Source organism: Pleurodeles waltl, chromosome 4_1 (genome assembly GCF_031143425.1).
Source record: "Pleurodeles waltl isolate 20211129_DDA chromosome 4_1, aPleWal1.hap1.20221129, whole genome shotgun sequence".
NCBI classification, from domain to species: domain Eukaryota; kingdom Metazoa; phylum Chordata; class Amphibia; order Caudata; family Salamandridae; genus Pleurodeles; species Pleurodeles waltl.
Genome location: NC_090442.1, coordinates 1,003,900,296 through 1,003,927,516, shown reverse-complemented (window position 1 = coordinate 1,003,927,516; position 27,221 = coordinate 1,003,900,296). Strand labels below are relative to the sequence as shown.

At 43.0% G+C, this 27,221-nt stretch overlaps 1 protein-coding gene across 1 annotated transcript in view; it reads left to right on the top strand.

Annotated features, from left to right (window-relative positions):
• CDHR3 (cadherin related family member 3) overlaps positions 1–27,221 on the top strand; it is a 288,891-nt gene that overhangs the window by 160,626 nt on the left and 101,044 nt on the right. The window contains exon 10 of the mRNA XM_069227573.1: positions 15,627–15,729. Within this exon, the coding sequence (XP_069083674.1) occupies positions 15,627–15,729 (103 nt within the window). The remainder of the gene's footprint in view (positions 1–15,626; positions 15,730–27,221) is intronic.

Here is a 27,221-nt window from a genome sequence, read left to right as displayed (position 1 = left end):
GTGTGTTTTGCCGGCCCAAGACGGCCGGCTAAACACACATGTGCTCTGAGGGAGAGTTCTGAGCACTCTCCCTCAGTGCACATCACCCCTGTGGCCCTGCCCCTTTCAGAACAAAAGGATAATAAACATAGTTTATTATCCTTTTGTTCTGAAAGGTTTGCAGCTTCTGCTGCTGGCGGGTGGGCGACGCTACTCCGCCCTTATGAAGGGTCGCCCCTGGCCTCCTCTTCTTCACCACAAGACAATGGACTTTGAGGTGGAGAAATCCAGGGGCCATCACTCACAACAGCAAAGAGCTCTTCACCATTGTCACAGAGTTCAAAAACCCCGGGGCAGTCACCTCATCCATCCCTCCCTCCCAAAAACTCTGCCATGACCTTGCCACCTTCTTTCACCGCTAGATCCAGGACATTTAAAAAGGATTCAAGAACCAAAGCCCACCAGCACTGCTCACCTCCAGGGACCTTGCACTCCACCAGATATTGAACTCCTGAACCCCCATCACCATAGAGGACACCCAAAGACTGAAGATCTCCATACACTCAGGCGCACCCTCAGATTCATGCCCTCAGCGCATCCTCAACTTGGCCAGCGCCTCCATAGCACCGGAGCTCTGCTAAACCATCAATCTGTCCTTCAAGACCGTCACATTCCCCTCAGACTGGGAAACACTCAGAAATCAGCCCACTACTCAAGAATCCCACCGCTGACCCTAGGGAGCTGAAGAACTACAGACCCATCTCTTTGCTCCCTTTTCCAGCCAAGGTAACAGGGAAGGCCATTAACCAGCAACTCTCTGAGTTCCTGGAGACACACCGTCTCCTGGACCCTTCCCAGTCCAGCTTCAGAAGCAACCACAGCACCGAAACCGCACTGTTAGGAGCTACCATTGACATGCGCATCTTACTGGACCACGAAGACACTGTCACACTCACCCTCCTCGACCTCTTCGCTGCATTTGACAACGATTCCCACTCCACCCTCTGTGAAAGACTGCACAATGTCGGCATCTGAGACAAAGCCCTAAACTGGATCAAGTCCTTCCTCACCGGAAGAAGACAGAAGGTCAGACTACTACCGTTCACTTCTGAATCTAAAGACACTTGCTGCGGAGTGCTCCAAGGATCCTCACTCAGCCCAAAGCTTTTCAATGTCTACAATGCCCCAATCTCCAGTATCACCAGACAACACAAGCTCAACATAGTCTCCTATGCTGATGACACCCAACTGATCCTCTCCCTCTCCGAGGACTCTGCGCAAGCCAAGGGGAACTTCCACAACGGAATGAGAGCTGACACTGTCTGGATGGAGGCCAGCTGCCTCAAGCTCAACTCAGACAAGACAGAGATCCTCGTAATTGGCTCCACTCCCTCCTGCCTGGAACGACTCCTGGACAATGGGTAACGCCCCCAACCCACAGACCGTGCGTGCAACCTGGGCATCATCCTGGACTCCACCCTATCAATGACCCGCCAAGTTAACTCCATCTCCCGTCAAACTTCCACATCCTTCGTCTCCTGTGGAAGATCTTCAAATGGATTCACCCCGACACAAGGAAGACAGTCATTCACGCACTCATCACCAGCAAACTGGACTACGGCAGCTGTCATTACCGAGAAACTTCAATCAAGACTACAACAAGTCCAGAATGCAGCAGTCAAACTTATCCTAGACATCCCCGACACAGTTGAGTCTCCTCCCTCCTCAGAGACCTATACTGGCTCCCAGTCAACAAGTAACCAAGAATATAGAGAGGGGACCCTCCTATAACCAATATAATGGGGGGAAGAGGGTACCGTAGCACAATAAAATCATAAAAAAAAGTCCCCCACGGGAAAGACACACCAGTCACACCTCACTCATACAGACAATGAATCTCTCTATTGATCAGCTAAAGTCAAAGGAATCAAGGGTGAATTTTTAATATAGTTCCAAGTAAAAACCCAAATCATACAAGACCAAGACGGCCACATAAATACTAAAACATTGATAACACAACACAAGTGTCAAATAAAATTCAATAAAAAGGGAGATAAACACAAGACATATACAATAGTCTATAAAATGAAACTGTCCCAATATTGATAGGAATAGGCTTATTGATAATTATCAACACTCTTTATTCGATAAGAGCCTCCTTCTGTGGGTCCAGTAAAGGTAATGCGTCGACGCGTTTCGGTGGGCTTCCAAACCTTTTTCACCACCTTCTTCAGGACTATATATTGTACTCCCCAAGATGGTTCGATAAAACCTACATATAACAACACAACAAGCTAAATATATATACACACCTTTCATATTTCATACACCCAAGTGCCCCATTTAATCCCCCATAACAACTAATTCATTATCCAAATTCCCACCGGATTCCTTGATGTTTACCAACCCAAATAGAGATTCCATTGAGCCCCTTCTACATCAAACCAGGAACATACCTACACCGACATACATGTATGTATGCATGATTGTCAGTGCATAGTGAATCAAAATATATGTATATATCTCCACACTTACTACTTCCAAAATATATATCTCATCCATATTAAGAATATTTCTAAAAAAGTTTTTTTCTTTTTTCTAAAAGATTTTTATTAAATAACTTTTTCTCCCCTATCTTTATAGAAAAATAACTATGGAAGTAGTCCCCATCACTCACCTCCATAAAGGTCAATTCACACCATCAACACTGATACAAATAGATACTATCCTTCACATCCACAGTCTTTGTGAAGTATATTTCTATATAAATAAAATAAAAAAGCCATAAATCCACTATTCAACATTAGACAAAGGCCCAAACACCATGTTGTGACCCATATAGTGCTGAAAATTCATCCATACTATCCTTTGCCCATAGGTGCACACCCGGTTTAAAAAGATGTTCCACTGGGTGTAAGCGAGAGACAGAATTTGTACATAGCCCACATGCAATTCAGTGCTGTTTTTTCAAAAGTAAAAAAAAAAAAACATCTCCACAATATCTGTTAATTTCATAGCATGCACTAGTCGTAGTCCTAAGACTTACCATGGAGTCCAAATTTATTGAACTAGGTCAGAACCATATATAAATCAACAGGTTCAAGCCTTATTTCTACAACAAGAATCAAAAATATAGGGTTTGAAAATTTTTTTTTTTCAATGCTTGCAATATTTATAAACTTTGTAAATCAAAACTCACCCTACTACTACACTACATCGCATTCTATTACCAAAACTCTGTTTACTTATTCCTCATATCTCAACTATTCACATATTGCATGGTCCTTTACTCTAACTCGATGTACTAAATAAAACCCAAAAGCGCTTCAATTCTAACATACTCCATAAATTAACCTTTGTTGCGGCGTTCTTCCGTTTTTCTTTCTTTTACTGCCGTTTCTTCTTATTATTATGGAGAAACCTGGCTTACCTCAACTCAGCCCATTTATACCGAGTGTGCGTTCAAGATACGCGGGCGGGAAGTGAAATCACTTCCTGTTACGTCAAATTGACTACCCGCCCACACCGCACCGAACGCTAACCACACAAGGATCTATTTGCGGCACCACACGGGTGCCATGTTGAAGACCTAATCGGTCCATCAAGGCGCCCGCCTCACTAGTTTATCGTGGCCGCCATCTTAGGGTGCCCCATAATTATAAAAAGGAGGGCACTCACCTATCTCGTTTGCTGCCGTGATGTATAAAAGGGGTCCGCACCACCTTAATTGTTACATTATTACTATAATTATATAAGAAAGGGGGAGGATGTATACAAATTATATAATAGAAAATATAACATATAATAAATAAGTAAGGCAATAATAAAGCTATAAAAAATGGTATTATACTAGGCAATTCACGCCCCGTCTCTCCCACATATCCTAATCCGCAGGGGCAGAGAATCAAATACACTACATTCTTACTGCAACAATTATTTAGGGTTTTAGAGCTAATAATTACTCCCTTATATTCAATGCATTTTTCCTCTAGACATTGATCACAGCAACTACAGTTGCCACATTTGTAGTTGCCCCTAACTATTTTCCCAGTTAACCCCAACAGTCCAGTTTTTCGGTCCTCTCTGTATGTATGGACCAATCTATTTTTCAGATTCTGGTTGCGTCTAAATGCAAAAAGAGGCTTTTCCAACTTCATCTCATATACAGCATCCAATACATGCCAATTCCTATTTATCAAATTTTTTATTTTATTACTAATCGCACTAAATTGGCTTACAAACACTATCCGTTTATTGTCATTCCGTCTTTGACTCTGATTAAACATGCTCTACCTATCATAAAATCAAGCTCCCTTAAAGGAATGGCTAATTACCTTTTTCGGATAACCCCTATTTTTCAGTTTTTGTTTCAGCACATTTGAGTGTTTATAAAAATCTTCCGAAGATGTACAGTTTCTCCTCAGTCTTAAAAACTGTCCGAACGGGATACAACCCCTCTGGGCTTTAGGGTGATAACTTTTATAGTGAAGCAGGGTATTTTTATCGGTAGGTTTTGTAAATAGCTCTACCCCTAAATATCAATTATCAACCTTGATAGAAATATCAAGGAAGTCAACCCCTATCTTGCTGGTATGGACTGTAAAGCGTAGATTGCTATCTCCCAGACTCAACCATTCTAGAAACCCCTGCAGTGTCTCCAGTCAACAAGTGCATCCTAAACTCCTGATCCACACCTTCAAGGCACTACACAACATAGGACCAGCACACCTCAACCACGGCCTCACCTTCTATGTACTCAACAGACATCTCCGTTCCTCCCAGCTCGCTCTTGCAGGTGGCCCCAAGATCCAGAAAAGTACAGCAGGAGGAAGATCCTTCTCTACTTAGCAACCCAAACATGGAACACACTTCCCCTCAAGCTCAGGCAGACCACATCCCTGAAGCAGTTCAGGAAGGACTTCAAGACCTGCCTCTTCGACTGTGCAGCACGCCTTCATTCAGTGCCTTGAGACCCTACGAGTGATTAGCCGCGCTTTACAAGTCCTTATTGATTGACTGTTTGATCAATATCTGCAATGCAGACAAAGCTTCTTTCGCACAGATGTGTGTGCCATGTGACCATGGGCACACCTGCTTTTCATTTGCACAGAGGAACTGCAAATCAGTCTGATTGTAATCACAAACATCTGTCTCCTGTAAGCTAGGATGGGTGGCAGTGTTGCAAAGACGATCAAAGGCCGAGCACCACTGGTTGCAATCACTGTTACTAATGACATAGAGTGCTAAAGCCCCTTGGTAGCAATGGCTGTGGCGACACAAGCCATGTCAGGCCTAAGATGGGTTCATATGAAATTTCTGTGGTGTACTCCAGTGGATATGGGGTATGTGGTAGCTCTTTGTGGTGCTATTTGTATATTAGAAAGCAGATGTCACAGATGGCACTGCTGTGTGCTGGCATAACCAACACAAATGACAGAAGCCGCATTTTGTGTCCCAATAGGGTATGTTGGCAAGAGTGCCACAAATGGCATTGGGCACATGCTGAATTGGCTGTTTGAACACATGCTAGATTCCAGTGGTGCATTTGTATGGACATGGATGAACCACCTGGCATTGGACATATGCTGGCAAGGGTGCCCTGGTGACCCTGGGCACAGGCTAGCATGAGCACCACCAATGATATTGCTCGTATGGGTTTAATAAATGACATTGGCCACACTATGTATAGCACTTGTGTGTGAGAGCAACAGTATATTGGATGACTTAGAACATATGGTAGGGTACATGCTAGTATGGATGCCACAATTGACACTGGGCACATGCTTAGCCTTACTCTTGTGTCTTGACACAGATGTGATCAATGTCATTAGGTTTATGCTGGATTCTTTTAGTATGAATAGAAAAAGTGCCTCCTATTGCTCTGTCCACATGCTGGCGTAGGTGCCACAATAGGCAGTGGGCATATGCTGTGTTACTATGTACATGGCCACTGGCATAATAACACAATGAAGCACCATATTATGTGACAGGGTTTACTAAATTCTGCGGCAAGGAAAGACAGATTATGCTTATTCTATGACATACTATTTTGTCATTTTAACAAAAGTTAAATAATAATGTTAAATAAGGAACACTGTTTTGTTTAATTACAAAGTTAATGTATGCGACTGTGGCCTTGCTCCTAAAGGATATGTCTGAGTTGAAAGATATAAAAAGTTGTATTAAAAACAAATTCATTTTTCGTAATATAGCTCACTAAGGGCCTGATTTATATCTTAGTGGTAAGAATACCCAGTTGCAACAGAGTATACTTGCAGACAAGATAATGGTACGCCTACCCAATTTAGATGCGGGTGCAGCATAAGTTTAATCACAGTGGAGATTAGTGCATTGTGATTAACCCTTCTGACGGCCCTCTGGAGTAAAGGCCGTTGGAGGTAGACCTGTAATCCTGCCCACCTGATTTAGATGGGCTGCATTTGAGGTCAGTGTTTACTGCTAGTCCCCACCAGGAAATCCCTGGCAGTACAGGGAAGCGAAACCTGCTAAATGCTCCCCTTACCATTGGAGAGGACTTCCATGGCAAGATGAGCATTGTATTTTTTTATTTTCAAAAAGAAAATCCCATCTTTTAAAACAAAAAGTGAAAATTGTTTGGTGAAGGGCTCTGCCGTGTTGACAGAGCCCTGTACCAAGCAGTGAAATGTATTGACGGGAACTGCTGTGGGGTGCTTCCTGGCAATGCTTTATAAATGACCAGCAGCATGGCTATCATTTATAATTCTGCTGTTCGGTTCCTCCACCAGGGTGAAAAAGCAATTTATACGATTGCCCTAACAGAACAATAGGCTGTCCACCAGGATTTAAATTGGCCTCTTGGTGACAACATTTACTGCAGCAATATGTGTCTAATCAGCAGATCACTGGCTCAAATCTTAGTGATATCTTAGGGGTTTAAGTATCTACTAAACCATCATGATTCTCAGGATACCCTTTTGAGTGATGAGTCTCGCTGTATAAATCCACTTGATTCATTGATTGATGGATACTACAGTAATTGGTATAATTTTCTGGGCACAGGTCCACATCTCAGTAAATTAGTTCAATGGGTTACAACAACAAATGCATAAATGTGGTGTAATCCATAGAGCACATATTCAAATTCAGCAAAATAGCATAGGTGGTTTAGCGCATCATATGAATTTCTGTGTTTACTATGGGATCACAGGCTAATGCTTGAGTTCTTGTGAGCTAGGTCAGGAGTTTACTAACCTCACTACATTAATCTGTAACTAGTGGGTTGAGGGCTGAGACAGCTTTTCATCCATTGCCATTGAGTTTGGGTGTAAGAGCTGGATTGCCAGCACAAAGACTCGCTTGTGGATGAGGCAGTATGTGACTCTCTGGAAGCAGAAGGGTTACAATAATGAAAGGTGAGGACTTGAAGTAGCACACTTTAAATAAAATACTATGCTGCTTTGCTTGTTGGAGTCTAGGGCTCTCAGCATTGTCTGTCAGCCTCCTGTTCCCTCCACCCCCAGAATGTACCTGTACCAAACGTTTCAAGGAGGGGTAAAATTAGGCTGGAGCCTAAGACGAATTTCCAAATTCCATGCTTTTATGTCGTGCGTCCTCTTTCTACTGCCTTTTGTTTTTACTAAAACTCTTTGTATAATATACTTAAAGAGGCTTTCAGCCAACCCTCTTCATCCATTTGTTTGTTACTGTTCCATTCACATTTTAATTCCACCTATTAGTATATACAGTATCGGGCAATGGATCAACCCACTTTAGCCATTGGCTAATTTCACTGCAAGTGAAGGCATTCTGCCCTCTCACAAAGAGCACATCCACAAAGTAATTCCCTTCAGTGCCAGGGATCACTGTTGCAAATGATGCATTTTTGAGACCGAAAAATAGTTTTTCTTTTAGCCACTGTTTTTTTTCAGATTGATGAGGCCCAATCACTTCCGCCAAGGATAAAGTTTTGCATAACCCAAGGCAAAACAAAACAGGCATTGGCAAAGCCAAAAGGCTGGCAGACGTTTAAATGTGCCAATACCCGTTCAATTAAATTTCTGGCCCCACAAGGGCCTTTCGCCCAGTGGGGCATGGAGGCAGGAGAGTGAAGGGGGATGACAAAATTCCCCGGATCCAAACATAAGTGGCACTGGTGCACGACTGCACATCTCAGCAGCATTGCACATGGTCAAGAGGGGATACAAAGGGATTGTCTGCACGGTTCGCACAGTCTGAACCACTGGGGTCCCCTTCTCAGTTGGTTGCAGCTCCTTCCCACTGTGCCTCAGAGCGCCACGGCGTGGCGGGTTGTCAGCATGACTGACGTTGTCTGGAGAGTGCTGCTGCCATCACCACTGCCCTTCTGGCCTGAATGTCTTTGTGTGCTGTCAATACACGGCTGTGGGAGACTGGAAACAGTGCTTGTTTTCCCTACGACAATAATTTGTCTCCACTAGTTTTCCATACATAGCAAATAGAAGAGCTGCACTCCTCTGCAGCACCTGCAAGGCCATCGATATCAGCATAAACCAATCGGTTAAGAACATCTTTAGTGAGCATTGATAAAAAAAAAGCAGCAAGCAGGGAAAATAATTTGAAGTGGTAGCAGCATTAATAGCAGCCTCTTTGTAATCCAAATGAAGCGAGATAGTGATATGCCAACAGCCTTCAGTAACCGAAATTCACTACTCAAGTCACTGCATTCACCTTTGGGAGAAAAATGGAAGCATTGTTAATTTTAAATTGAGAGTCTTGTGAAAGAAAATCCATGCCCACTGCTCTTTGCTGTCTTGAGTGAATTGTAGAGTACCCCCCGGCTGGATACTATAGAAACACTATAGACACCAGTTACTGGCGAGGTGGACAGAACATTCCTGGAGGCCTGAAGAGTGCAGCAGTAAGAGCAGAGGATATTGTCTCTTGGAAAAGTGTCACTATTAATCCTGATTAGGGGAGTGCTCTCATACTCTAGCTCCGAAAAGCAGAGCCAACACGAAGCTTGATCGACAATGCACATTCTACAATGCCAATGTCAATTTAGTGGTTCATTTCGTCACAAAAAAGTGTCTTATGATACCTAACAGGAAGGATGCCCGTGAGGCACCTGAAGGGATATTTAGGATCACAGCTGGGAACAGAGGTAGCCTCGCCATGTAGATGATGAATATGGACAGCAATGCTATGTACTCACATTCATCAGTCGAAGGACACGTATATTGCTCACAAGAGATATTTCATTATTTATTTACTTATTTAATTTTATTAGAGTTTTTACAGAGTACATATAAGACCCAGAGATATGAGACCGTCATACCGTAGAGTTAAAATAATAAGATAATGGGTGGGCATTCCTTAGTAGTACTCCCTAAGCGTGGACACAGCTCCAAGTTCACTATTTTAGATCTATGTACAATTTGAGAGATAGTATGAGGTTTGCATTAGTGATTGCTGATTATCACTTCAAATGGGTTGAATGTAAATTTAGGTGGGAACCCAACACAAATGCATTGATTGATTTCCTGAGAGGTGTATTCCTGAGGAAAGGGTACCAAAATTCTTAGCAATGAAGAAGGTGTACAATTCAGATCGTTGGCCATGGAAACCTTTTTGTCATCTTTTTGGAGTAAGCATGTTTCTGTGACTTTGTATAGCTCACAAGGAAACGGCATGGTGGAGAGAGTAAATTAAATGTTGAAGGACACTATCATTCTTCCACTGGAGTTGCTCCTTTTGTGTTGCTGAGAAGGAGCTTTTTTTTCAAATTGTCTCTATGTTGGATTGTAGATAAAACTTGTGTTGGGGAAAGAATTCCTACTGTGGAAGAGACGGGTCTAAGAGTCAGTGTAGTAAGGCGGCCAAATGTAAGCAGAGATATGAAGGGATGATGAAGACTAAAGTGACAGATATTTAGATGGGAGATGGAGTGAAAATCAGAAGACTGGAGAAAAAACAAGAACCTCAAAATTCTATTCCAGCATATGTCATTCAAGTTTCTTCTCATGCCGTTAAGGTTTAGAATGATAAGTAGAAGATTAAGAGCAACATTGCCAGGGTCAAGTGTGGACACGTCGAATTGACTGTTGGGAAGAAGAGCACTGGTCATGATATTACAGGCTTGGCCGGTAAAAGGTTTGACAGTTACAATATAAACACATTTCTGGAGGGACCCACACTCTCAGGATAGGTTGGTGACTTTTCATTTGAAGGTTCTTCTGGCTCAGGAAAGAATGTTAAGACAGGTTTCCATGCAAGGGTGTGAAAGGGTTAAAAGACGTGTGGTCTGCCAAGTACTTGAGATATTGTGCGTTGCCTTGGGTTTCTTATTTCTTGTCTTTTATTCTTTTAAATTTTTCTAGTAGTCCTAGGACTGGTTTGTTATTTTGTCCATGGGTTTGTTGTGGAATGTTTTGGGTTGTAAGGACGGAGGTGTGTTATAGGCTTATGCTTTAATGCTTTGTGTTAAATGGAATCCGATTTTGAATGTTGATGAGACATCTCTTTGCAGATGCTCCAGACTCCAGTCATTTACTTGGTGGAGCCGGGACCAGATGTGTGGAAACGCTGTGTGCTGTTCCCATATTTCTACCACAGTAAATTCAATTCAGACCCATCACAGTTAGGCCACCATTTTTGGCAACATAACACTTCTCTTTGCTACTTCACTTTTATACGTATGCATTACCTAGCATGCATCATAAAAAATATAAAGTGTAACTTCAGTCCTGGTACATAGTCTTTACAAGTCTTCCATACTTCCAACTTTATGCTCTGCTATGTTTATCAATACTCTTCTACTAACAGCTGTTCATCAGGATGAAACCCATTCGTCAGTCATTACCTTCATTGATGGTCATTCCTCTCAATCTTGACGTGGATGTGCCACTGACCCCTGCATCCCCAGAGATGGTGCAGCGCTGAGGGTTTGATTAATTTCTAATCCCACATTCAAAGTTCCCATAGCATCTCTATTAACTATGTTATCTCATGTTCTTAGGTTCTCATGAGAGGCTGGTCTTTAGCTCAGTGCTAAACTATACCCTCCCTTCGCCAAAAGGGGACTTGTTGAATATACTCTCATTTGCAGGAAATGGCTTATGCATCCTACTGTATGAAAATTATATTCTGCGTCAAACAGTCATACTACACAGGACACAGGATTGGCCACGAAGCAACAGCAGATAATAATATTTTATATACACATTTGAGAGATAATTATGTATGTGATTGAGAAAAGAGAGGCAGTCAAGCCCTGAACATTTTACATAATGATGTTTTTGGAATTTGAGCAAGTCAGAGGAGCAACTTGTGGAGTTCAACAAATCTTCGTTCAAATTATAATGTTACTCTTGCAAGTGAATGCTAAATAAATCAATTAGATATAGGCGTGACAGGATAAGAAAGAAGATTTGCTACACATTTGTTAGTAAAGGAAAGAGACAACAACAATACTGTTTGATCAAAATCAGACACAAAATGCCAGTTTTCCACTACTCTTTGAGCATAAGCATACAGTAACAAGGACGGAAGTTCAGTGATTGGGAGGAGGAGTTAAAAAACGAATTGTCACAGACACAGGAGTTGTGGATCAACAGTTTTCCATGAATGAACATTTGCATTTGAGTTTCATCACTGATAGGATCTTCTGCTCTTTTATGGAGGTCAAGCCTAGAATGTAATTCTATTTGTTTTTTCATTCTAATGCTTGTTATTGAATTGATTGTGATTTTGTGGTATATTGCTGTTTAGTTAAATGTTGAGACATTTCGATTGTTTTTATTATTGATTTTTAAACTAGGATGTTGGTAAACATTTGAGGGAACGAAGATTCTGTTAAAATATTTACTTCTAATTAGTTTATGAGAAATCCTTATTTTACAAGAGATGTTAACTTTATGAGTGATAAGATTAATAATATCTCTTAATTGCTCACATTAAAGAACTCGGATGTGCAATGTTACCTGTGGTTGCAGCAGAGTGAAATAACTATCACTGCACTCTTGACCATCCAAATTCTTTGTTTAACTGTTTGTGAGTTTGCTGTGTATTATTTGCTGTATTCAAGAGACATACAACTATATTGTTGGGTCTAAAACAAAAGTATCATGTTTACTGGCAGATTAAATAGAATTAGTGTTACTTGATATTGAAGCAGATTTGGCTGCTTATAAGACAAGCATTGAGAAAGCCAGTAGATCTCGCCTTTGGGATCTATTGGCTTTGCCAAATGGTTTTAGCAATATGTTACTTTATATACATTGCATATTTTACTGAAGTAAAAACTTTGAATTTGTTAACGTTTGTGCACTTTCTTTGCTTTAGTACAATTTTGCACAGCAAAGCCAGAAGCCTCATTTCTAAAATGTTGACATATTGGGTTGTCCAATGCATGTATGGTACATGTGAGCTAAGTAGCCTTTAGGTGTCAGGGTGAGTTCTTGTACTACGATAGTGTTCATAATGGGGCACAACTAAGAGATCTGGAGTTTGAGTCTGAAAACTGTGTGAGTCATTGGGATATAACAGTGCACAGATTATATGCTCATTCAATACTTGGCCTCTATCCAGTGTGCTCAGAGTTATGGTTATTTATGTGCCAAATGTAATTCCATGTTCTAATCATTTACAACAAACTCATTGATATTACCCATTTACATCAAACTTGAAACAAGCATTCACAAAGGCAATAGGTCTGATTGTCTTGGGCATATGTTTGTTGTTATGTGGTATGTCTGGATGCAATAGCAGACAACTCACAAATAGGCACCCAAATAGTGGTCAGGCAGCATACTATGTGAACCACAGGATTGTAGCTCACATGTTTTAAGTCAGGCCTTTATTTAGGCCATGTCCCTTGTAGAGACCCCCCACCTTTTTCATCCCACTTAAAGCATGGGGATCGGTGCCGTTGGTGCTCTTTTGAACATGCACTGGACGTTTGTCTTTCACAGCAAAGCCCCTCAGTGATTGATGCTGATCTGTTGATGTTCTCGTTGAGGGTTCATTTCCAGACATGCGCACTGCCGTTGCGTTTGCTAAGAGAAGCTGATTACGAGCTACTCTTCCTGGAGCAAGTTACCATTAACTCGTTCATGGGCACTGCACGGGATGCCGCCTTGGTTGATACTGGGGCTATTGAACACACCTGCTCCTTAGTCGTTTTTGGCGCAGATTTACCGGTTTTGTCATCTGCCGAAGTGGAAGATCTCTTGCTTTCCATAAGTTGTGATTAATTCGGAACAGTTCTAAATTGACATTTTTTCTTAGAATTTGGCTCTAAGCCGCATGCTCACTTATAAATTGTCAAGTAATATGCTTTTGTGAACTCTTAACTTGTCAAAATTAAGTAGGGTTTTACATATATTTTAGGTTAGGGTATTTTAGCTTTGGCTTGAACCACTTTCTACCGACAAGGGGAGGGTGTTGTGTAGCCATTTTAAGTATAGCTCCATGCACGTTAGTTTAACATGCTGGTCCGCTGTGCACTTTGCCCTAGATATATTTTACTCAGCTTCGCACTGTTATTTTACAATAACCAGTTTTTACGGTCTTGTTTTAATTTCTTCTATCACACTGTTTAGCTTCATTCAGCACTGTGTTCTCAAACAATGCATTCTTGATCGCCCTGTGCTTCAGTCAAGGCTACAGTCTGGTACGTTGCCGGTAAACATGGTAGAAGTTTAGTCTCCAACATTCGTAGAAAATACACATCCTTACGTAGGGACATTTTCTTAGAACACCTGGTGTGTTAGTTATAAAAACACTTTCTAGTCCTAGTACACGTCAAGAGGGAGATTCCAGCCAGAGAACCACAACTGTATGCTGAATGCCCTGTTGCAGATGCTGACGCAGATTACAGGCCTTTGCTCAGGAATGAGGGTTGATGTCCTCCGGGGGGAACCTGAAAGGCAGGCTTAGAGCTTAACATGCTGTGCTCGAAATATAATTTAGAGAGGGAATAATCCATTGATACTAATGACACTATGATAGCCTTATTCTTGTGCTTCACTCTCATCGTCACTATTTAAATATCAGTGTGTTGTGTAGTTCTGGTTATTGCAGTTCATGCTTTGCTATCCAAAATGCAGTTGATTTATTAAACCAATCTTTAAAACTTATACTGCCTTTATTGTCATTTATATATGAGACTGAACTGTGTATGAGAGAACCGGTTGTGACCTGAGTGACCACGAGTTCCCTGAGAAGTACCGATATGTCATGTGCTCGGCTGCCAATTATCTCTACCATTTGGGAGAGATGAGGCACTGCTAGTTAGCCAGAGCAAAACCTGGATTTGGAGTGACAAGCTTCATCCACCGTGGGTCAGACTCAGTCCTCCACACTGTGGATGATCTTGCTGCTCAAAGTCCAGTAGTCTCATTAGGATAATGTGAGCCTACGCGACAATAGGCTTTTGCTTACATACAGCTACAAGCTGTCTCATAGGCGAGATCTAAATTTGAGATGTCATAAAACTGCGGAGACCCCAGAGTAAAATCTAAAACTTGTAGCCCAGAAAGAAGGAGTGATTGCTTTGCTTCTCTGCAGCAGTCAGTCATCAGCACCTGGAGGAGGGCAGGCGCACAGCTAGTGTCACATGTCAGAGGGGGGATTTGTGCATTTTAGTGAAATAAAGTTGAGGACCTGATCTGTTACTCTCCAGACCATGATTGCATGTGCCAGGGAGCTTGGTGTCACTGAGCCTCTTTAGAAGTGGGGCTGCAGTATTTTGTCCTCAATTAAGATTATCCAAATGTTGAGAAGGTAATTTGCTCCCTGACAAACCAGATCCAAATATCCTCAGTTTCTCTATGGGTCAGGTGGTATAGATGGCAGACAAAATCAGTGAAATCTGCTTCTTGAGATGATTGGGGCTAAGACCAGAACAACCTCTGTCATAAGATAAGATGGCAGGTAGTGTTCATTGCTTTAATAATGCACTCAGTTTCAAAGAATTTCATGTTATTTAGAGATAATGTTGGAGCAAGGCTAGAAGAAGAATTCATGGGAACAAGAGGTACCCAATGCGGTGTGGAAGTAATTATGTAATTTAGGTTAAATCTGAGTGCCAGGGAACATCCAATACTAACTCAAGCTTTTGAAATAGCTGCAACAATGTATCGAAACAAAACATTTACCACATACAACACATTAAAAAATCTTTATGTTGATAGCTCCATTTGTGAGGATGGGAAATACCTCATGGAGAGGAAGCAAACCACACAATTCACAAAGCTTTTTTCTGGGGCAAAAGAATTGATGCAGACATGCACCACTCAGGGTACAGAGTATTTACAGAGAAGCTTCTAGGGCCACACTTAGAGGTGCCTTGAAGGTAGTAAAGAGGCGTTTGAGTAAGTCTATGTGTACTGGGTTTGCACTAAAGCATTTTAGGGATACTCCTGGCATCTGCAAAGTTATTCCACTACACGTTTTTTTGAATGTGGCCTTTAGTGCCTGTTGGAAACTTGAGATGGTTGGTGCATCTCCAAGTGGTGCTCAAAGAAAATCTACGATAAGTGAGTTTCAAAGGCACAAGGCTCTGTCCTTCAGTAGTGGACTGCCCTTATCCCTTCATGTCCAATATCTAGGCTGCGGGATTGCTTGCAAGCAGTGGCAAATGTGAATAGGAAGTGGCTTTACTGAGAGTTCTCTTTTATTGTTTTCAGCTGAATGGTGATCTGAACTTTGAAGATCCAAATAATATAGCAGTGGGCAATGAATATACCCTGACTGTCATGATACAAGACGTCGCCCCACCATACTACACTAGTAAGTGCTGAATTAATATAACAACTTTAGAAAAGATTGTGATCTTTCAGTGGGATGCATGAAAAGGGACTTTAGAACGTGGGGCGAGTTCAAAGGTGCATCCTGGAATTTCTAGTTTGGGTTAGCGCTTTAGAAGGTAGATTACTGTTCTAAGTTTATCAAATTTTGAGGCACGAGGTTGTGACATTTTGGGGGCAAAGACAACTGGTTGGTGGCAAACAAAGTACATGGAGCGTGTGAGACTCCAAATTATCACTATAGTGCAGAATGACTATGGAGTGGGGTGAAACCAGATTTTCACAATAACCATAATATAGTTAATTCCATTCAGATTCATTGCATATAAGTTGGGCATTCTGAAAATGTAGCTTAGAGCCACTCCTCATGAACTAATATTGTCAACCCTTGGAGTAAACAAAGTCATATGATATTTCATTATCTCCAAACATTCATTAAAAATATGCACCTAATGACTTCCTAAAGCCTTCTGTTATATTTCAGACCCAGAAATTGTTCTCTGTACTGCAGATTTGTATAGTCCCATAACCCATAATGCCCTTGGTGGTCTTTGGTGATGTTATTGAGTAGCTTGTGTATGCTCAAGTACAGATGTTATGAAATAACCCTACTTTGTGCTAGCGCGCCTGGTCCTTAGTAAGTAAACTTACAAGGAGACGCGTATAGGTCGATGAACCTTTTGATCCGCATGGAGTATCCTAGCTATGAAGCGACCAATGTTTCTCAGTAATCAATTTGCTAAATCAATATCCATAAGCAATCATTAATCGACAGTTGGTAACATCATACCATGACCTTGCAGCCATAAATAACCACAACTCAATATACGTTTGAGCAATTTTATTTCCCTATTGGTTACAATACTAAGTCAAGAGATTAATTTAACTTTATTCAAATCAATCAAGATTACTTGATTGGTAATAACCAATAAAACAATCTCTAATCAAAACTTGAGATAGAATACATACTAAAGAATTAGCATAAGTCAACATATGAATCAAGGAAAAGTACATTAACATGAGTAGCAGAGTTCAGCAAATCCGTCCGTCAGTCATTTGTCACTGTATGTATCACGTCTTAGAATAGGACCATCAACTAACCCAGATTAGCAGTGGCATGCGGGACTTCATGCGAGAACAATTTTGAAATTTAATTTGAAAACATCTAGCTAAGGAAAACTATTAAAACAGCGCAATTGGTATGTAGAGAGAAAAGGCACAAAAGTATACAGTCACATTGTCATAGCTACCTATCCACGGTATGGATCAGCAACAAAGTCAGTCTTCGTCTTCAGGTCATCAATCGATCAGCATCGCATCAGGTTCTCCTCTTGGAGAGTATGAGCCCAAAAACAGAATCTCGAATCTCTTCTCCCCCAACATCGCACCAATTTCGGAAAAAGGTCTCTCCTCGGACATCTGCACCTAACATCTCTCCATCAGTTCTGACGTTTTTTCTCCCTTTGTCATGACATTATATCAAAGCCACCCACACTATCCCCCAGTTCCTAATTGGTCAGTTAATCACCAGTTATGACTCAATCCAATAGTTTTAATTTTCCAAATCTTAGAATTCTACTATTACACAGTTCTCAAGGTGTTGATTGGTTCACTGTACGATGTCCTCATCGTCCGGCTCGTCAGGTATTGAAAATGTTGCATCTTCTTCTCCAGTCAGTGTCTCCATTGTTCAAGTCCTGGGAAAGTACATCCAGTATGCTTTGCACGGGTTTAGATACAAGCTTTAATTTCGTCATCTCCTTTTCATCGGTACACGCATTGCGTTAATATTCAGCTTTGCACGAGGCCTGGCAAAACTAGGTCACAAGCTTGGCTAAGTTAAGCTCTACAATATAATGCAAAACATAACTTATATGTCTCAATATGACAGACTACTACATTATTTTAATACATTTCAATAATTCACATGTTAGTTGCTTGTTAATATAATTCATAAGTGATGACAGCCACTCTTCGATGGCACATTTTCAAACGTACACATTATTTTTCCTCGTTAATCACTCAAACTACTGAAACATTCATTAATAATTTCTAATTAATAGATCTGCGTTATCATTTGATTTCTTCCTCAACTTCCTCCTCACTACTAGTGACTACTCAGGACAACAGCAACATAGATTTACATAAACTGCCCTTCACATCATAGAAAACTAAACAGTTTTAAAAGAAAAATTCCCAAAAGGCACATTTAATGCATTGATTGAGAAGATAGAAAATTATGGACGTAGATTTTCTTAAGACGTTAGTCCAGACGTCAAATCATTAGCCAATGCTGAGCATAGCTACACTAAGAAAGTAATAGGGTACAGTGCCAGCCATCTTGACATCACTTTCAATACAGCAACTCAGGAGTTTAGAATGATTCAAAGACTTGCAGCCTCTGTATGAGAAAGGCATTTGACCTTCAGAATTCCATTAAAAAAAGAATAGATTGATATATAGGATACAATGTATAATCTATAAATGCTTGTATGATCTGTTGTATGGTTCATTTATTTAGATTCAACATTCCCCTACATTTGGATCGTGTAACATTCTTGAATTTAACCAAGATGTTAATATCACTCTTAAAGTGTGTTTTTCCTTGAGGAAACACGCAAATGGCAAATACTCACATGTGTGTGATGAATGCTTTTCTCATTTCCATTACATAAAATATCCTTCTTTACATCCCTGCTTATGAAACCAGAATCTAATTGTGAGGAACAATTAAATGTTTAACTCCTTTCTAATCTCAGTTCAGAATACAATTATGGTACATGCATAAATTTAAGAGATCCAAATTCACTTGGACGTAGATGGTTTCCTCCTTAATGATCAACTGACCCCTACTAAATGTTAGGAAATAAATCCTGTGATCACAATACTCCTACAGTTCTGAGTCTTAATACTTTATCCATACTCCTGCCACCTTTTCTGTATGCTATGGAATGCAGTTTTTACATTTCCACTTTGCTGTCAACACTTAATTTAATTTCCTGGTCGGCAGCAGTCACTTACAGAAGACTGGGTCAGCAGACTGCCTAGGTATACACCAGACTTGTTGAAAGCCTGTGCCTTTATGGTCCCAGTTCAGAAATTCTCATTATAACATTTATCCCCTTGCAAGCCTTATTGTTTCATTTCTTTCCTCACCATCCAACACATTAATAGCTGGACCTTATCCATTGGAGTACATTATATTTGATTAAAGCTGTGCTAACAATAAATAACAACATAGCCTCACTGCTGGCAAGATACCAGGGTATCTCTCCAAACTAGGGTACTCCATTGCCACTAAACTAAATGTGGTGAAGTTTAGAGGAATACTCCTATTGGCAAATGAATCTCAGCTATGGAAGACCTCTTTGGAACTCTATAGCAAAAATTGGACTCCACAGAATTTGAAATTTTGTGCAAATGTTTATGCAGAAAAAATGGGTCCACATGGTTATTCCCACTTCAGTGGGAATTTACTTGTAATAGTTGGATTTATGAGGTGGGAAACAAGCTGGAAACATTGTTTTCATTAACATGGCGTCCCCAGGTATAAACATGCATTACTAACGTACAAAATAATATATTTTAAAATAGCAACTCCTAATTTGGGTCACTACCTCGTGAGTATTAATGAGGCTACGTCTCAATTTGTGACTCACAAGGAATTGCTGACATCACATTGATGGTGGCCTACTGGAGTCAGCAGACCAACACATCTGTGACTGCTTTTAAACAAAAAATTTTTTTTAAATGCGACGCAATAAAAAAAAGAAAATTGAACTTTTAAGTTCTATTTTTTAAGGGTTGGCAGTAGTCCGTGGGACCACTGCCTGTTCTTAAAAAACATTTTTTGTACATTGTCAAAGTGGAAGAGGTCCCACAGGGACCATTTTCCATTTGCAAATGGGTTACCACCACCTTTGTCAAGGTGGTAAAATGTTAATGTTTTGTGAACGGTCCAAAACACTAATATACATCACCGCGAGTCAGTATTCTGCGAATCAGGCCATTTACAACCTCAAAAAAAGATTTGTACATATTGCCCTTAAATTCATTATTGGGCAAACGTTTTAATATTAGTTATTGTTGGATATTCAAGGGTTACTTTACAGCACATTATGATCTAATAGATTGTTCACTGAATGTGAAGACTTTTTAAACAATATATATATTTTGTTAAATTTTTACTCAATAAAACAAGTCAACAAATAGCAGTGCCATACAGTAGCTCTCATGTTCTGTATAACACAAAATTCACAATATATCACATGCTCAAAGTATTTAGGTACAGAACAGTGGGTATTCTGAGATGGGGTCCAGGGACAAAGGAAAAGAACCTGTGAAGCTAGCACATTAGAAGTACCATTTAGACCCAAGGGGGTGGGGATCCAATGGCTCAGGGATAAACTCAGCACACATACACATGCTCATGACACCAGTACAAGCATCCTCACTATCATCACTTATTGCTCCGGGAAGTGTAGCCTTTTGACTGCAGTCTGTCTCACATGGGCCTGTTAAGTGGGTTGCAAGAGAGATTATATCTGCTCAGGGAGACCCCTCTGGCGGGTCCTCTGCCTCATCCACTTGCTGTCCCTCTAAACGATCCACTATCTCATCCCATTTCACAATATCTCACTCTGTGTTTTCATCCATACAGACTCCTCTGAGACGTATCCCTTCTGCCATCGCCCATTCTAGCAAATCCTTACTCCATCCTTCATATGCCAGAGGCGTTGCTTGCATCCAGTGGATGGCTGGTCGGCACCTGGCCAAAACGAGGCCCAGGAGTGGAAATCAGTAGTTCATTTTGCAACCTTCCCTAGGGAGTGGCACTAGGCTCAGAAGGCAATGCCAGACAGACTGTGTTAGCTCGATCCTCATTATTTGGTTCACTGCATCCGTAACTCACAGCCAGGATGGGTGCAGTATTCCGCAACTTCACACCAAATGGGAGAATCCAGCAGGGGATATACTAGATCATGGACACTCGGCAAAGCACATTGGATATATCCTGCTAAGTCATTGTGGAGTCAGATAGAACTTCTGTAGGAAATAGAATTGTGTTAATTTGATCCTAGCATTTCCATGTCTCTCGTATTTGTGCCCTAGCTCTCCGCCAATCACTATCTGTTATGGGGGAATCTAGGTTCTTGTCCCAATCTTGTTGAGATCTTGTCATGTCTATATGCCTGTTGACCTGTTAGGCTGCATAAAGTACGGAAATTAGGCCGCTGTGTACTCTCGAATTAAGTATGGTTCGCAACAGCTGAGATTCCATCGGTTCATCAGGATAACTGGTCCAAATCTCCTGAGCCATACACGAGATACCAGCATACTGTAAAAATTGTCCTGGACTCACACCACATAATTTGTGTGCTTTAGCAAATATTAGGAACGTATCATTCACGTAAAGGTCACCCACGTACCTGCAGTTAGCCAGGGTGTTACATTCATCTAGTCCTGTAGCCTCAAAAATGGTACGAGTCACCAGGGTGGGAGTATCTTCGCATATGGCGCTTATCGTATGACTTGTGTCACAGCCAGCTCCCAGTCCTGTGCTACCTGTGCTACTATGAACGTCGCATCTGTCGGGGTTCTACACCCTCTCATTAGTAGTTTGGGGATTTCAGTAGGGATCATTAGGCCCACCAACAACTTTTTCTCCCAGTTGGGTCCCTTTTCACACAACAAAACTGCATATTTGAGCAGTTCTGCCAGGTAATACAGTAGAAGGTCAAGTAGTCCTAAACCTCCGTCCTCCTGATCCTATTTCAGTGTGTCTAGTTTGACTTGGCTGTGTTTATCAGTCCAGATCAACTACACCAGTAGACTATCAAGTTGCTGAAACAGGCGTGATGGCAACATGCAAAAGGAGTTCTGCATAATATTTAGGCATCGTGGGAGCAGTACCATTTTGCTCAGGGCCAGCCTTTCTGTGACCAAAAGTGGCAGTTTCTTACAAAACTCAACAGAGCAGGTCAGGCAGCGCCTGGCCCATTTCGACTTCATATCGGAGATGCTGGTCTGTCAACACCTGAATCCCTAGATATCGAAAATGGTTCAGTTCCCAGGGGCCTCTCGCCCTTTGTTTGAGCTGGGTCAGCTGTGCCTCTTCCTCCCACATTTCCCCCTGGGGTTTCTGTTTTGCCACATATGTTGCCCGAGGCACACCCCATGGATCAACACTTTTCATGCACCGTTTTCTGTACCCCATGCCTCAGTGGAGTCCCAGTTGGCCTCAAATAATTCTGCAATTCCAACTGCACATCCACTTTAAACTCAGAGTCCCCAAGGTTCTCTGGTCTGAATCTCCACACTGGCACCCAAGGTCAATGCCTGTCCATTGTACAGTCCAAGAGGAGGGGAGCATGATCCAACAGGAATCTGAGATGGTACCCGGCCCTCTTGATGTTCAGGATCCCATTAATAGTGATGAAGAAACAATATAATTGCCGTGTGCATGATGTGTGGGGGAGTAGTAGAAAAACTCTGCAGTCAATGAGAGGAAGTCTCGCCCTATACTGTACATTGTAGTCTATACATAGTCTCAGTCAGACTGGCAGTCCCAGTTCTGGTGGGTGTCTGTCGATTGTACCAACTACTGCACAATTAAAGTCAACCCCATGTAATGGCCATCTCAACATAATGTAAAAGTTCCTTTTCTAAGGATGTGAAAAAGTTCTCATTGTCAGTGTTGGAGGCATATACATTTAGGAGGTAGACTTCCATTACATCGTGGCGACCACGTACCAGGATGTATCTCCACTCAATATCAGCTGTATCACTAAGCTGTTGGAATGGCCATCCCAGAGCACCCCCAAACATAAAAAGAGTAAGTTGATGAGTATAATTGCCCCTCCACTTTTTCTGTAGTTTCTTCACTTCTTCCTCAGTTAAATGTGTCTCCTGTAACATGGCTATTTGGGTTCCCATGAGTCTCAAGCATGTGTGTCCTGTAGTGCTTAATGAACCTTCCTAGCTCCTTCATGTTCCACGTTAGTATGCAAATAGAGTCAGCCATCTGGAAATTTTATCTTGGACAGTACCCATCCTCCTGTCTGGTCCTTCCCCCCCCCCCCACTTTTCCCACCCCCAGTTTCTATGGCACTGCCCAAAACTAGATTTAACAAAGTAACTTAACCTCCACCCCGGATAACCACACATTTATCTAACTTGTGTCTCCCCATCAGATGTCTCCCATCAACTGCTCAAAGGGTGCTACAACTCACATGTAACGTAACAAATCAGTCACTTCCTACTTTAACAATGCCCATCAATGGCAAAACCTATAGTTGGGCCCGTTGTTGTTGACCTCCGAATCAGGTCAGACCTTGTGGAGTCCCTACCACTAGCTCAGTCACACTCATGCATTCACTCACTCCAACAGCTGCACTTGCAATAGAAAGAGGAAATAATAACACGCACCCTAGATCTAGGCTCATGTGTGCAGTTCCAATCCGCAGAAGGTCCCCACCCCACGAACCACGTCCCAAAAAACAATAGATATCCACGTTCAAGTCAGCCCCCAGGTAGATCAAAAGGCATTCATAATGGCAAAAGCCAATCCCAATCTCCCACTCCCCTCCACAGAGGCCAGGCTCCCCCAGCATGTCATTATTTATAGGAGGACCATTCATATCTCAGGCAATACCCTCAGAGTCCCTTCAGTAATTTCCATTATGTGGAAATGCGGTTTCAGATGCGAAACCAATGGCATGACAGTTTGACGTCAGTGGGTGTGGAGTCCTCCATCCGATCTGAACCGTTTTGAGCTGATTCAGGTGACGTGACCATCTCAACCAGTGCCCTGGTTTGTTTTCGGTCTTGTCATTGCTTTTTTATGTCTAACGTACCATCCTTTTGTACCACTAGCCAGGCCCCAGAGTCTGAGTGCCTCCTTCATCTGCTCTGTCTTCTGCTTCTGGGAGCTCCAACTTGTGTGCCCCCGGAGTTACCTTCGGCACCTTTCTGGCCTCTTGACTCAATTCTGCCATCTTCAAAAATCTCCAGCCAGCCCCATACATCCTCCGGTGACGTATACAAAAAGTGTCAGCAGCCATCATGCATCACTTAGAGTTTGGCAGGTCATAACAACATGCACTATAGTCCCATTAATCTCCACTTCTGTTCGACCCCACTGTACGACTGTCATTGCTGAACCGCTCCTGTATAGTCTGGGAATATCCAGATCACATGCTTGTCAATGGTGGAGACTCCCCTCCTGCGTGCCCCCTGTAATATGGTGTCTCTGTCCTTGTAATTGAGTATTTTAGCAGTAAGAGTCCTGGGGGTGCCCCCCCAGTGGCAGAGGGGGTGCCAGCGACCTATGTGCTCTCCCTACCACAACAAATTCGGACAAATCAATATCTGGGAGCTGTGCCCTTACCCAATTTTCCACAAATCCTCAGCCTTTTCCGGAAATCTCCCGAATCTCAGATTGCATCTCTGGGCTCTTCCTTCAGCATCTTCTGCACAGAGTTCCAGTTTCCACATCTGGGACTTCAATTCCATCTCTTCAGTTTTGAGTGACTGCATTTCACATTGGAGTGTGCTGACTTGTTTCTCTGTTTCATCTGATCTCTCTAATACTTTCCAGACATCAGCAAGTTCAAGTCCAATGCTATTGCTTCTATTTTGCTTTGTACCACTGTGATAGAGGCGTTGATGGCTGCAAGAATTTGCGCACCTGTCGGACACTGCAGGGTTTGAAAACCCCCCAGCTCCATCATCTGCACGCCGCTTGTCAATCCTTGCAGTGCAAATTGATCCATAGTAGACTGTAGAGACATACGGGGCTTTTTATCCCATACCAACATGATCTCCGGGAATAGTGTGGCCCCACATGGTTGTCAACAGCAAGCACTCGCACTCCTTGGGAGGGGCACGCAAACTTGCCCAGGTTCAGCTGAAGGTTTCCCCGGTCTGACCCCTATTATGCTGTAACAAAAGTGGAGAGGGGGTGCCCCCAAAACTTGGAATCGTCCCAAATATTCACTTGAGGCCAGTGCACTGAGGGGAAGAGGCTTTGGACAATGTCTGTCTCCAAGCTGATCCACATGGGTGATTTATTAACCGTAGAGCAAGGGTGGATTATGATGTTACCGGGGCATCAGGACCACTGTGCACCAACCTCTTCCATCTCAAGTGGGGGATAACGTTGTCTTACTGGGAGAAGTACAGGTGCCCCGTCAGACATCCCCAAGAATGTTGCACTGAGATGAGATAAATAAAGAAACGTTCGGCACCCCGCAACTCTTCTGGCGTTGCCCACAATGATGTTGAGGGAGTGCTGCACGGGGGCCCTCCTACCCCCCCCAGCTGGGATGCCACCCATACTCAAACCGATTTCCTGCAGCACTGCCAGGGGGCCCAGCCTGTCATCGACTGCTGTGCCTCTTCGCCCCTCTGGAGGGCCAGGTCGCCCCACTTCGTGCAACACCACAAGCCACCTACATCGCAGTGCAAACCTCACCTCTGCCGTGGTGCAATACTTCCAACACAGTCCAGGGGCAGCCACCGGCAAAGCACCGCTACGGGCGCAGTGCACCACAAGGGCCTCTTCTGCAGGTAAGGGGCAAGAGTGGGGTGAAGGGCTCATGTCGGCGCTCACATCGTTGAACAGCCAATGTGTCATAGGGGAAAAAAACTCTCAGTCTGGGCCTTTGATATTCAGCAGTCTCAAGGGCACAGTTCCCCGCAGAGCTCACATGGCCTTGCTGTGAATCTGCTCCTGGTCTTTGTGACAGCCTTTAGAGCCTCCAATTGTCTGACTGTCATAGGCCACCCTAGTGGGCCACAAGAGGGGTGGGGGGGGCGGCCCGATATCCCCTCGCCATCCAAATCGCAGGTGCATGTGCACCACAGCTACAGCACCACTGCAGCCACAGCTCGTTCTACGTCCTCCCACAGACTAGCTCACCAGTGACTGAGTAAGCAAGCCAACTCCGTCACGTATGTGCGGTCCGATGCATGGCCCACCTCAGCAGTTTCAGCCAACTCTCAGCCCTCAGGGGCCCTCAGGCTTTTCTGTTTCAGCACCTCCAGCTGTGCTGCTTTCAGATCGGACAGGCTGCCTGCTCTGTGTGTACGCAGGCTGGTGACTCCACGCCTATGTATTTTTTCACTCTAAGGAGCCTGTGAACAGGTACCTAGGGGGCTAAAAGCCCTCTCAAAACTTGCTGTGTGGCTGCTGCTATCTTATGTGGCACTTTAGGGGCTCTTGTGCCCATCAGGAAGGGAAGGATTCTGTAGGATGCTGTTTGTGGGACGGGAGCACCAGCTTAGTGCATCCGAACGGCTATCTTGTTGGCCACGCCTCCCCCCAAATGTGGAGAAGTTAATAAGAATAAGGGAACTTGTGTGCCTGGTTTGGACTTTGTAGTGTCGCGTACCAGTGACGGAACTGGTACTGGGACACTAGCATGGGTGGGGGTGGCCTGAGTAGAAGTTTGGAGTAAGCACCACATGTGTGTGCTACCCACGTTTATTACGTTTTAGTGTGGTTCAGCCCTGGTGTCATCAGGGCTATTATATAAATAAAAAGGGTTTTGCCCGTGGCAGGAAAAGGCTGGTGGTGATGGAGAGATCTTGTGGTTGCGTCCGTAACGTTACCTCGCCGCTGCACCCAGCCCGGACAAGACTGCCAGTGCAAATTAATAAGCTGTGTGGCTTCAGTTATTTTCAATGCGGCAGTTTTAATGTCAGCAGGATCGCCGACATTACATTGGCGACGAAGGTTGTGGTATCTCCGAATCCTCACTCCTTTCTTTGGTGGCCGCTTGCTCCTGTGGTGCTCGTGCCACGGATAAGAGGCGTTGTCTGCAGGCCATGCCCTCCTCCCTCAGAAGGAGTTTTTTCCTGCCGTTCTTGGATGCCTGACTCTGGCTGTGTCTCTCTCCAAAGGCACACGCTGCTGCCGGTGTGTTTTGCACAAGAAGCCCTACCCACCTCGAATTTCAGGGGAAGGGCTCGGTTTTTGTGCTGTCCTTTGTGGATGAAAATATTCTTTCTCAAGGGCACTATTCTGAGCCTGTGTGGGGGAACTTTGGTGCTGCTGGCTCTGCTGTGAAGGTGCCTGAGTTGTTTCTGCAATTTTAATTTTCACTCCTGTGGGAACGGTGTGTCTGTGGAGGCTCCTGATCATCTTGCTGTTCATTTTCTTCTTGCAGTCGCATGGTGACTCCTGCTGCTAATGACTTTTTACATCCATATTACTCGGTCTCAACAGAGTCTGTGCTGCCACCAACGGGCCAGTGAGTACACAATTTGATAGTGTGAGGCCAGGACTGTTTCTGATTATAGTACGCTTACCTGCTGCTTACATCATGTCAACAATTCCTCCCATCTAGAATTTCATCGTGGAAGGGGCCCCATCGGCCAAAGCCCCTAAGTGGAAAGAATGGGTGGAACGGGTGTGGTGGTATTTTGAGGCCACCAAAGTCGAAGACACTCAGAAACGCGCTCTGATTTTGC